The sequence below is a fragment of the Hypomesus nipponensis genome, chromosome 18 (assembly GCF_054491055.1).
Source record: "Hypomesus nipponensis isolate SF chromosome 18, ASM5449105v1, whole genome shotgun sequence".
In the NCBI taxonomy this organism is placed as follows: domain Eukaryota; kingdom Metazoa; phylum Chordata; class Actinopteri; order Osmeriformes; family Osmeridae; genus Hypomesus; species Hypomesus nipponensis.
Window position 1 is genome coordinate 12,776,036 of NC_140378.1, and position 12,348 is coordinate 12,788,383.

General features: G+C 41.4%; 2 protein-coding genes across 2 annotated transcripts; both read right to left on the reverse strand.

The window, feature by feature from the left end:
• Positions 1-559: 559 nt before the first annotated feature.
• LOC146252196 (voltage-gated purine nucleotide uniporter SLC17A9-like) lies at positions 560-9,647 on the reverse strand. The gene is made up of 13 exons (XM_084681192.1): positions 8,852-9,647; positions 8,008-8,205; positions 7,357-7,496; positions 6,673-6,772; positions 6,259-6,389; positions 6,058-6,154; positions 5,227-5,323; positions 4,761-4,848; positions 4,617-4,651; positions 4,337-4,452; positions 4,024-4,079; positions 3,730-3,759; positions 560-3,196 (listed from the first exon to the last, which is right to left on the reverse strand). Exons 1-13 carry the CDS (start codon positions 8,983-8,985, stop codon positions 3,018-3,020), a joined length of 1,401 nt encoding a protein of 466 aa, XP_084537318.1. The 5' UTR covers positions 8,986-9,647; the 3' UTR covers positions 560-3,017.
• A 150-nt stretch (positions 9,648-9,797) lies between these two features.
• LOC146252197 (glucose-induced degradation protein 8-B homolog) lies at positions 9,798-12,329 on the reverse strand. Its single transcript, XM_084680247.1, has 5 exons — positions 12,181-12,329; positions 11,600-11,728; positions 11,208-11,404; positions 10,828-11,025; positions 9,798-10,695 (listed from the first exon to the last, which is right to left on the reverse strand). Exons 2-5 carry the CDS (start codon positions 11,715-11,717, stop codon positions 10,522-10,524), a joined length of 687 nt encoding a protein of 228 aa, XP_084536373.1. The 5' UTR covers positions 11,718-11,728; positions 12,181-12,329; the 3' UTR covers positions 9,798-10,521.
• Positions 12,330-12,348: the final 19 nt, after the last annotated feature.

Genomic DNA, 12,348 nt, shown 5'->3' on the forward strand with positions numbered 1-12,348 from the left:
ACCTGCTCCAGTAACAGAGAGAACATCTACTATCACAACTGAAACACACAAACACTTACACTATACTTGGTTTGACCAAGTTACTCATCTATTTGTAACAGCTATGGTGTAAGTTGCTGGATGGGTTGTACACTGCCTATATGGGGACAACGGGGGGGGGGGGGGGAATGTATACTTGTGGCAGGTATTGTGTCAGTACTTGCCACAAGTATGCTAAAGTCAATTACTCACAAATACACACAAATGTACCTCATGTTTCAGAAGCTATATACAGTGGGACATACATATTTTTTTTGACTGTACAAGTAGTCTATAAAAGTAGTTCTTCAAATGAGCCTGTGTTCTTGCAAACATAGCCACATTACTGGCACTGTGCTGCCTCTCAGTGGCCTGAGAGTGACACTACACCATGACCAAGTTTGGATAGATTCGCTAAGGCCAAACTAATGGGGATATAAAGACATAACAAATACTACCGTTTGGTATTACTTGATGTCCTCCCAAGTAGGTTGGAACCTCCTCTGGAATGAAGTCAAGAACCACAGCACAATCAACTCAATCCAATTGACAAAATAGATTTTATTTAAAAATTCGAGAAAATATGCATACAAATACATCTTTGTAGCAGTAGAACACTGCATTTATTTCCCATTAACTTTAAATAAATGATATAACATATCATACATTATCTTATCAAAACAATATTGTCAAAGCTTTCAGTAACTTACAACACAGTTGGTGCATTACAACAGTGTTGTGTCTTGTTAATGAAGTATCCGGCAGGAATGAAAACATCATAAAGCAAAGTAACAGAAATCAGACAAGTAATGAACGTGTTCAGACCATACAATTAAAGCAGCTGAAGTGCATTCATGTAATTACTAAGCTTTTTTCCTTTAAAGCTGCCTACTACAGAAGAATCAACAATGAATAGGGAGCTTGTAAAGAAGCCTTTGTTATTTGTATGCATCCTACTTTCTGCATGAAACCAAAAATATAAATTATGAGATTAACTACAGGTATATATCTATACATAGCAGTTTCAAACTAGCGATGCGTCATTCTACTAATTTATTGCTTAATTGTCCATCCTACATTAATTGAGTCTGTATACTGTATAATGTCTTCAGTAACACGAGACCATCTTATTCAGGAAGGTATTTTAGAACTTACCTGTTCTGTTTGTCATGATCTCATGGGAACTAGGTTCCCATAAAACAGCTGCCAATCTTTAAATACTATGATAATACAGTAACCTTTCTATTGAATGTTGTTGTTGCCTTTGCAGTGAGGCTTGGAAGGTAAGGAGGGCCAAATTATATGAACTGTCTGTCAAAGACAAAAATTACAAGCTAACAGCAACAGTTTTATACACATTTCCAGGCTACTCTCTGCAGACAAGTACCATTGGAGACAGCTTGCGAATGTGCCCTGACTTCACTGAAAACACATGAACAGCTCAAATGGTACAGTAAGAAAATGTATATGATACATATCTACAATAATCTGGTACTGATGAAACATCAGTAATGAAACAGAAGGCCATACAATTAACCATGTATTAAAGACTATCATAAATACATTGGATTGAATGTGTATAGACAAGTTAGGTCCCAAGACTTGATACAAATATGTATTTCCTAATCTTCACTGATCTTTAAATACGTGTACATAAGTAATGTGCTCCACAGCAGTCAGGTATTGAGTTTGTGTTGGATGGGGATGGTAAAGAAGGTAAGAGACTACAGAGATATTTTGCATCTGAACCATTAGAAAGAACAGTGAGAAACTGAACAGGGACATTCCTATTGATATGGAAGTTATGGTGCCTCCTCCCTAATGACCACACTTCCTGTCTTGACTGTGAAGTAACCACAACATGATAGAATCTCTACATTGAACACGCCTTTTATCCCCATGAGCATGTCCTTTAGCTAGGCCTACATTAAATGAGGCACAATGATCAAAGGCAAAGTAAAAGCAGGTGACCCCTGGAGAATTTCGGACTGGTGTTCAGATGGTTAGGAGGCTAGGAAGGGCAGCATCAGGCTATTGCTTCATTCTACAGCATGTCATAAATTTCATCTCTAATGTATAATATATACGATAAGACTTGACAGATCTATTTGATAATTATTATAAATATAAGTAATCCAAACTGAAGTGAGGTATTTGTTATTGAATGCATCATGCATGATTGTAAAAATAATATAAACAAAATTAAATAGAACATTTATATCATTTGGTCTTTAAAATATTTGACACTGAAACTGAAGGTTTTGAAGCTGGTGCTGTGCAGCCATAACAAAGCCCAGTGACGCGCAATGAGATGACAAACCTGTAACTATGGAGATGGGGGCCATAGAAGTTAACTGAGCAGGATGTGAAGGGGGGCCTGGTAATTAGTCACTTGGTACTTAGGTTTTAGTCACAAACAAGTCCCGTCTATTTTGAGTGGTGGACAGTGGACTAGAACCCTCCAGGTGCGACAGCATTCGCACCCCCTCACCCTTCCAACACACACCTCTTCCTCTGAATACATCACATGTGGTTTGGGTGTGGAGAGAATGAGATCACAGTTAACTGTCTGAGCTGTGACTTTCAGTCAGTAGTTCCATGACTGAACTAAAGTCTCAGTTCAGACAGTCAGAAATGGCCGAGCATCACGAGTGAACAAGAACCACGTCCCTAAAGAACAACACTGTGTTCATCAAGCACAGTCATGAAGGGATCACACACTTTCTGCATGGGTCTGACAAGAACTCAAATACACTCACCTTTCTCATAGGCAAATGGGCCAGCTCTGGATGGTTACACACATATTTACATAATAGTTTCAAGTTCTGCACTAAGGCCTGGGGGATGTTAAAGGCAGTTCAGTAACATTCCAGGGCACTTGAGAGGATTCAGTGTGCTCCCATATTCTGGTATGACAGCGCTGTCCTGTTGTTTCTTTCCCACAGTTCAGGATCTGGTCTGAGGGTGCTGGTTCTGGGCCTGACCCTGGACGGATTCTGTCAGATGTGAATGTTGTGGTAGCGGACCTTGGCAGAGTCGATGTCGACCCGGCGGGCCTCTGCGAAGGCCAGGAAGGTGCAGAGGCCCAGAAGATTCACCACGGAGATGAGGGCAAACACTGTTGCCCATGAACCCGTGGTCTCAATCAGGTATCCAGAGAAATATACCATCAGAACTCCTGTATGGAACACACACACACACGCTCAGACCCGTGTGTCTAACACCACAGACTACCAGACCAACAAACATAAACAATACAAATCCATGGAACACTCTTGATACGAGGCACCGTACAGCTATATCTTAGTAATGGCTTCAGAGCAGCACTGAACTTCACTAATATGCAAGCATAGTTACTCAATGCTAATGCTTCAGGAATATACTCCCCTCCCTGCTGGATGCTGTATGAATAACTGGAAGAGAAATGACAAAAAGCTCATTCTTGGTCTCCCAGAGGAGCAGTAACTGTCATCTCCTATTCTCTCAATTATTCATCAGACACTAACTTTATTATCAATCCATGATGAAATGAGCATCATGGAACTTGGTGTCTGTGTGACTGACAGCAGACACACAGCTCAAAGTTTTTCCTTCAGAGATTTGAATGAATACTTTTTTTTCCCCACAAAAGGGCTAAACAATGGCCGTGCTGCTGGTGAAAGATTAATCACAGATTTTCTCAACACTTTTCACTTGAATTTAGGAACTCACCCGAGAAAGCACCACAAGTATTCATAACTCCTGCAATGAAGAAACATGCTTCATTAATGTTCCTCTTACACATGTCTATAAGGTGCATTAACTTAACAGACATTTTCAAAATCTGATGTTGAAAGAGCAGAGGTGAATCAATAAAAATAAGAGCCAGGTGGGTGACACCAACCAAACAATAATACAATAGATAAAATATTTTCATTTTAGTTTTTAAAAGTATTTAGATGGAGTTAACTGTGTTTTTTATACGGTCATATACACTGAAGGTTTCATAGGAACTTTAAAACATACCAAACAAAGCCCCAGCACAAGACGGAGCCAGATCCTGAACGTTCACCGACACACCACTACAAAACAATCACACAAAGAAAACAGTTCCCACATCATTTACATTAGATCTACACAGACTGACTCATAGTCTGAATGAGTCACAGTAAAACAGTAACTTGAATATGGAGTCATAAAGTGATAAGAGTAATAGAACAGCAGCGTAGCAACACCGTTCCCTAGAGGCCTTTGTGTCCATAAAGATACAACAGTCTGCTCCTGGAAAGTTGGTGGCCAGGTGGTTTGAGTGCACGGGTGTAAGCCTGGGCATCAGTACCTGTGGCTGAAGGTGGTTAGGCCCATGGTGGCAGACACAAAGGCTATGGCCCAGGGGAAGGTGGAGGTGCCACACAGCAAGAGGGTAAACACACTGGACACACCCATGGAGAAGAACTGACAGGTGGAGATGGAGAGAGCACACCAACACAGACTTCCAGTTTAGGGCATGATTGCAGTGGCAAGGTTTCGTTCATTCAGGGAGGTGTTGCTCATATTAAGGTTAAAACTCCATCTGACCATCAATGTGATACAACACAAGCTGAAACCAGCTACAATACCTGCATCAACTTTCTCACTGCAGCAGTATCAAAACCTAGAGCAAGAGAGTGGGAAACAAGAGTTAGAAAAGAGTCAAGTAGCAGCTAGATGACACTCCATGTGTCGTCTTGTATTTCCATATGCAAATGAAAGGGTTGCTTTACCCTGACTGATGAGGTGGTCAGAGAGACAGCCGCTGAAGAGGGAAGAGGGGATGGCCACTAGCCAGGGGACCACGTTGAACACCCAACCCTGACAGGGAACAACAAAAACACACGAGGAAATGCTTTAACACGGATCACCAAGGATGGACATTACTGGCTTGTCTATCCCATAAGTTGACTGTAAAAGTACTGCAAAAGTAATGCTGTTTATAGCGACCACTGCTGGATAAGCATTTGGTGCTTCAAACTGTGAAGTAATAGTACACTGCTGCTAAACCTTACTGTGCTGACACAAATTGACAGTCCTTAACCTTGCCCTAAACATTTCAAATACTAAGAACTACTGTAGCCTCCTCAATCTTGTTTTCCTTGGTTTGATCTAATTCTCCTGCCTGTTAGTTCTGTCATGCCATGCTTGTTGTATCAAGGTTGCTTTTGCTTTGAGAGCAGGGGCTAACATACTTACCCTGGCTTCTGGGAAAGTATCCTTGAAGAAGGTTGGAAGCCATGACAACAGTGTAAAGAAGGTGCTCGCGGTGCAAAGGTGGGTGACAATAACAGCACTGTAAGGAAAACTTAGATTAAATAAAACGTGACACCCCGCATGTCCCATATCATCTTATTAAAAAGCTACACAATAGTGGTTCCTGTTAAGAACTGTGGCATGTTTGACAAACGATCCAAATCCCCAGTAAATTAAAATGCAAGGAAGAATCACCATTCTGTGTGCTGGGTCGACGGTAATATGAGCATTTTTATCTTTAGTTACTCAGAGATGCAATTTTGTGTGACATGAGAACGTCACTTTCTCATACAAGCACACTTCTAGAAACTCAGGGGTTGTTTTACTCTGGGGGAAAAGCTAAGCTATGAAAGAGAATGAAACCAAACACATATTTTCAAGTCAGGTAAAACAGCACAGATCAGTGGCACAGCCAAGAGCTTCTATAAATAACTGTCCCTCAGAGACCAGACAGAGCACAGAGGACATGAATGAACTCATTATCTGAGAACATTCTATCAGCAGATAGCTGAGCTGACTGACCACAGACTCAACCGCCTGGCTTCCTCTCCTGGGTACAGATAAGGGCTTTATCTAATTAGTAATAGGTGTGCAACTGAACCCAGCTAAACACAGAGAAGGTAAACTGCTCATTCATCTAAACCCAGTTACACAGGCTGCCATTCACACCCACACAGACAGACGGAGACACAATCAAACCAAACACGAGCCAATCCAAAAGCGAACGAATGAACAGACAGTAGAATTCCCCATTGTCTTTGCTTCTTATCTCACCAGACAGCAGGTTGTTTGAAGAGGCGCAGCCAGTGTCTCCTGGACAGCTTGGACTGAGTCCCCCCGCTACCCAGAGACTCTAGAGTGATGATAGGTCCTGGAACACACACACACACGATTTGTCTGCATGGCTCTCTCTTTAGAACAATGATGCAGAAAAGGCAATGTGAGTACATTCACAACTACTCACACACCACTTACCTTCCCCTTTGAGTAGATATTTCCACATGCAGTATGCCCACAGGACAGAGAGCAGGCCAGATGCATAGAAGACACTCTCCCAGCCATACAGGTCTAACATGAGGGAGCCAGCCGCTCCTATCACCAGTGTTCTAAAGGAGACAGGGAACAATAAAAGGCACACAGAAACTTCAAAGCAGTTTCCAAAATGTCCCACGACAGGTTTTTCAGCGTCAGTGACCGATGAGTTTCTTGTCTTTCTACCCCATGAAGATACAGTAGTCAAACCATGCTAACCTACAGTACCTGTAGGTTGACTTGCTTTGATTTATCAATAACCAGTAGGAGGTGAACCACAAGACTGGCCCCAAGTAAGTATCAAAGACCAACCGTGTTTGTTTGTGAAAGCAGGATGTGTGTGTGATGCAGACTCACCCCAGGTAGGAGCCACTGCCCACTGTGCTCATGAGGAAGCCCCTCTCACTCTCCACCACCTTTTGAGAACACAGGCTGGCTAGCGAGGGGTAGTGCACACCTTCACATTTGAGAAATAAAATTATGTATTGTATTCTCAAGGTAAAATACAAGGATTAAGTCCAACAAAAAATGAAAGAGCAGACTAAGAACATAACATTATCCAAAATTACAGGGGGGGTTTCCTAGTTCACAGAAAAGTCAACAGCATTTTTCTTATCTTGACCATACATAAACAGGTTTTACAATAGCCCCGAGGTTAATTGCAAACAAAACCAAGCTAAACCTTGACCACTGGCAGCTATCTGAATTAGAAGGGGTTTTAATCGCCATGAAAGTTTGCACAGACAAGGAATTTACTTTGGCAGGAAGGTGCATACATTCAACATATAGGAGTACATCTTAAATAAATAAACAAGTCCAACTATATTATACAAGGTTCAAAATCTAATTAACTAATACTATGTAAAATAAACTAAATATAAAGTATAAAATAGCTATAATGTACAATATAAATATAATTCACAATGTTACAGTCAGATGCTTTAAATACAACTAAACCCTTATCTAACAAGGTTGCTTCATGTTAATCTGTCCTCATAACTGAAATACCAATGTGGCATTAGGGCAGCTCTTCCCCCTCACCTTGCAGCAGCCCCATCAGGAAGCGAGCAAGTGTCATGGAGAAGATGGGCTGGTTGCAGAGGCGGGCCAGGACCGGGGTAAAGGCTGTCATAGCCCCCCAGGCTGCTGCTGACAGCAGCATCACCTTCTCTCCCCCCACCCTGAGAGCAGACACATGATAGCACATAATACTCAGATCACTGTTCCATCTTGGTTTGAACCTAGTGGAGGGGCACATACTCAACAACTGTGGGTACAGGGTTTCCCCTGACTAGTGCAGAATGATACATCCATCTGGAAATGTCTATTGTTGAGTAATAGATAACCATGGGTGTCTTCCCTGAGTATGCAGCCTGACGTGCTACACTATTAAGGTCTTAACTGGGATATCATTATCCAATGTTTGCAATGTTGCAATGATGCTGGCAGTGGCACCTGGGCGTAACCCACCAAAACCAGTTGGTAGAGCTGTCTGTTTTTAGTGCCTCTCTGCAAACATTCACATCAAACAATATGACCTTGTTTCCATTAAAAAAGATATTTGTAGTATGCATCATTATAAAATTATATTTTCTTTTGACAGTTCACACCCAATCCCAGTATTTGCCTTCCATTAGTGCAAACAGACCAAAGCACACAGTGTGTGGAGTACTGGTCAAAATCATCACCCACCTGTCACTGACGTAACCCCCAATGACTTGGGTGAAGCAGTAGCCCCAGAAAAAGCTGCCCAGCACCATGCCCGTCTCTCTCTTGGTCCAGCTGAACTGTTCTGCCATGCTGACCGCACAAATGGGCATGGCTACACGGGCACAGTACAGCAGGCATGTCCCCAACAGCAGCACGACTGTCCAGATTCGTGCCAGTGGTCTGCACAGAGTAAAAATGTACTAATTAATTGATACTTTTTTTTGTTAGGTAGTGTGTAAGCTTGCTTGTAATAGTGGAAGGAATGTGTGTGTGTGTGTGTGTGTGTATGTCCGCATGTAAGAGAATTCCCTTTTAACACTTAGCATAATGGAAATACAGGTTTACAAACTGGTTTACATTGTATTTCAGTTAACAGGCCCAATTAGTTATGTTCTGTTTCAAAATTGAGCATGAATTCAGTAAGTATATGTCAACACATCTATTGTGACATCAGTACATTTTCTTAAAATGATTTAGCACAGGAACAGTCTAAACACGAAAAAGAAATGGGTGCACTAGGCCAACTACAGTTTATGCATCTCGGGACCAGCAGCTGACAGCCATTTCAGAAGTCAATTGGTAGGCTATATGTGCCTGAAAGCTGTCTAACTTAACTTTACAAAAGTTACAAAGTAACAAACACATACACATGTGTGTATGCTGAGTATTGCTTTGGTCAAAATGGGAAGTAAATGTGCCGTGAGAAAAAGGTGCAAATGACTGCCATCAATTGAGCCCTCATCGGCAATTTTGCAATGAATCTCGTTTATACTTGCCAAAAATCATCCTTCCATTTGTTGCCATTAATACTTTGCAATGACCTTACCTTGACCAGTTCGCATTCAGTTCAGACCCCTTCTTCTGACATCCAGCGGCACCGATTTTATCTGTAGGGTGGTTTTCTTTGAGACAGACCAAATCTGGACTAGAGTTCTTTCCATGTTTTTGAAGAATTGCCATTCAACGAGAGTGATAAATATTTACTGACGTTTTCCCTTGGCTACCCAAGTTCACAATCCAGCGCTTTCTCGTTCGTAGCAAAACTGAAAGATGACAAAACAAAGCCTTACGTTCAGATGAAACTGTTGTATAAATTCCTTCCAATTAGATTCATATCGGGTCACATTACAGGGTGGTGAAGAGAAGCGTGCGGGATGAGACAGAACTAAGGAGAGAATCTGTTTCCCGGTGCCGCCTCTGAGGGTTGATAATCCACGTGTCAGTTTCCAGTTACAGCCACGCAGTTCTTCTAGCCATCGGTAGGGCAACCTTGTTCAGGAAGTAAAGACGTGACTCAGTCTTTTTTAAACAGCGTGTACATGAAAGGGAGTGAACTCCATCGATTCCCTTGCATGTCTCTCCCAAACATAAAAAGCGCTCCAGCATGTGAGATGAAAGCATTACAGCTCTGATATGATTACGTAGTAAAACAGTAGACTAGATTGAAAAGATACCATGATTCAGTCGTTTTCTTTACGCTTTGCGTTGCCCTTGACAGATGGATGATGATAATGACTGTCTTCTCTGATGCTCTTGGTTGGCTGTTGTCAGTATTTCTCAGACAAGGCAGCGATGCTGCGCAGTACCTTTGGGCTACTGTAGTTTGTTACTGCTCCCGTGCCGGATGCTCAGCTGAGCTGGCATTGGTCAGATGAGGAACCAAGAATTACATAACATCCCGCAATGTCGTCTTGAATATTGCGTGGTGTTATGGTGCCTTGCAAATTTAAAAACATTTTGTGGCAAGTCTTGTGATTATAAATCCACACATCGACTTTTAAATTAGATTTTATTGCAAAATAATGTCAGCTAAGCAAAACATGGGTTCCAAAAAGATTTTGTTCCAAAAGAAGTATATTTTTTATCTCCCCTCTATCAGTTCAGGCAGATATGAATTCACATCATTGTATAGTGTTGTCAAGAAATGACACGGGATGAAAAGCAAGACCCAGCTCAGTGGAAAGTCAAGCATTAAGATTTTCCTGCTTTTACAATTTTTTAACATTGATGACAAGCATGTGTATATCTGTGACACAGATACACACATTGGACAACCAATCCTTCAGCATCAACTATAAACCTTCTTTCACTCCATTTCAAGGTCAATACATAAGTCTTACAAGCCTAATTTAGGCTTTATTCTCACCCTTCATATGCAAACAGTGTTAACTTTCCCTGCCGACTGACAGAAAAAAAATCTAATAACTGAAATATGTAAAATGATAAATCATCACACAACTTTACATCACAGGCTTGAACAAAGCATACAATGTACCTCATAAAAAAGCATTATATCTTGGAAGAAGTAGATTCTGGCATTAAAGTCACTTTAAAACATCAACCGTCCACTTTGCACTGTCTTTTGTTATCAAAGAGTCCCAACAAAAACTACAAAAAAAAAAAAGAAAGAAAAGGTTGTCTTGCACGAGTCAGTCTCTGCTTAGGTATAAATAGATAACAGGAGAGTGGTGTGTCCATTTTTGCACAAAGGTGTTCTCACTTTGGGTCCTCAATAGTTCCCTTGCTGAGGTCTGTCATTTTGGGATACTTCACTTTTTTTTGGTCAAGTTCATTCTGAGCCCACAGGAGCAGCTTCAGGAGCTTGGCCAGTTTGGGTGTAGACTCTCTATTCTCATAGTCCAGTACAGACTGGTTCACCTCACTCCACACCTTTAAGAGAATGGAGACAGTGCTACATAAGCAAGGAAAAGTCATAATAATTGAAACAAGGACAAATGTCGAGGTTTAAAAATATATTGGTCCTTCCCATTCATGGCTCATCATGTGTTCATTTGACCTCACCTTCTGCCTTTGCATCATGTTGAGCAGATCTCCAAAGGGTGACTCCTCAGGGTTGTCGAACGCCAGCAGAGCCAGGGTTCTCTCCATCTCTGTCAGGCATTCACGGCTCTCCTCCCCTTGCTCAGCCAGCTGGGACTGGGCAAACTCCAGCGCTGCCTCAGTCTCCCTCAGGCGGATCAGCTCGATCAGGTGCTGCTGCTGCACAGGGGAAAGAGTTTTCAAGATATTAGTCTGAGGCAGGAAGGCATTGGAAAGTGTGACACATACAGTAACAAAACAAACATATTAAAGTTGACTTCAAAAGGGACTGAGGGAGAATTAAGTATACGTGCAGAAAAGAAACAAATAATCAATAAATCAAAGGAGGCCCTTTTAGTCACCTGTAGATGAAAGTAGAGGTAGCGGTTGGTGTCCAACAGCTCTGGGTGCAGGCTATTTATCAGTGCGATGGCTTCCTGGATCTGTCCTTTTAAGATCATCTCTCTGATCTTTATTCTCTCGTCCAGAGAGTCCAGGTCCACGCTGGGCTCAATCCCAGACTCCATACGGAACTTCTCAGCTGCCTCCTTGAAACCCTCTAGTACATTTAGTCATAACTGTTAGACTTTGTATTGGGAGTGTGAATTATTGATTTAAAAAGGCATAGAGTTGTTAGGATTAATCAAACAATATATTGCTGTTCAAAATGCACAATTAAGAATAAGATACTAAACATTTCTTCTAACCCTAAACAAAAGACAGGATTATGTAAAAATGTGGTTCTGCATCATACCTGTCACAAGGTAGTTCATTATGAGCCTGTTCATGTCAGCTCTCTGAATGTGGACATTGTTGAGTTTATCCATCCACTCTTCTCTCGTTATGTCCTCCGGCTTTTCAGCATAACTCATAATGAATGGTCCTGCATTGGGGGAATCGAAATAACATGTATTATTACAATAAATTTAACTCAAGCTGTAACTTTTTAAAATGTATTTTAGATGACAATTGACAATTTTGACTGATCTGCAGTCGATATATGAGTGCATTAAACTAAATGTAAGCAAAGGGATAATACATGTTGCCAAGCAGTCTCCATCTTAAATATATTTTCACAAATAAAACAAGTTATTAGAATATCCACTGGTCAAGGTACAACAAGCCACCGGAAGCTCGCGGTACTGAGGCCCACGTCGAAAAGAACAACATTGAAGCCCGACTCGTTTCAGAACCAAAACAAAGCAGTTTTTCAGTCAATATAATAGCATCAAAACACCAAAACCAGTACAATTGAACGGAGCAATGTTGTGCTAATATTCTAGTGTGTGTCATATCCGTCTTAAAATATAATAGAGGTTATTTTAGATTCGGTACCTGAAATGCTGCTACTCCTCTGCGGCAGCAATTGAAAATATGTGCACTGCTCGCGATATTACCATGGGGCGAGAAAGGGATCTCTCCGCGGTTGCCAGGTTTGAAAACCACCGCCTGATCGAGGTGACAGTACCAGCGCAAAGGAAATTCAGTGAAAGCAGAATTTTT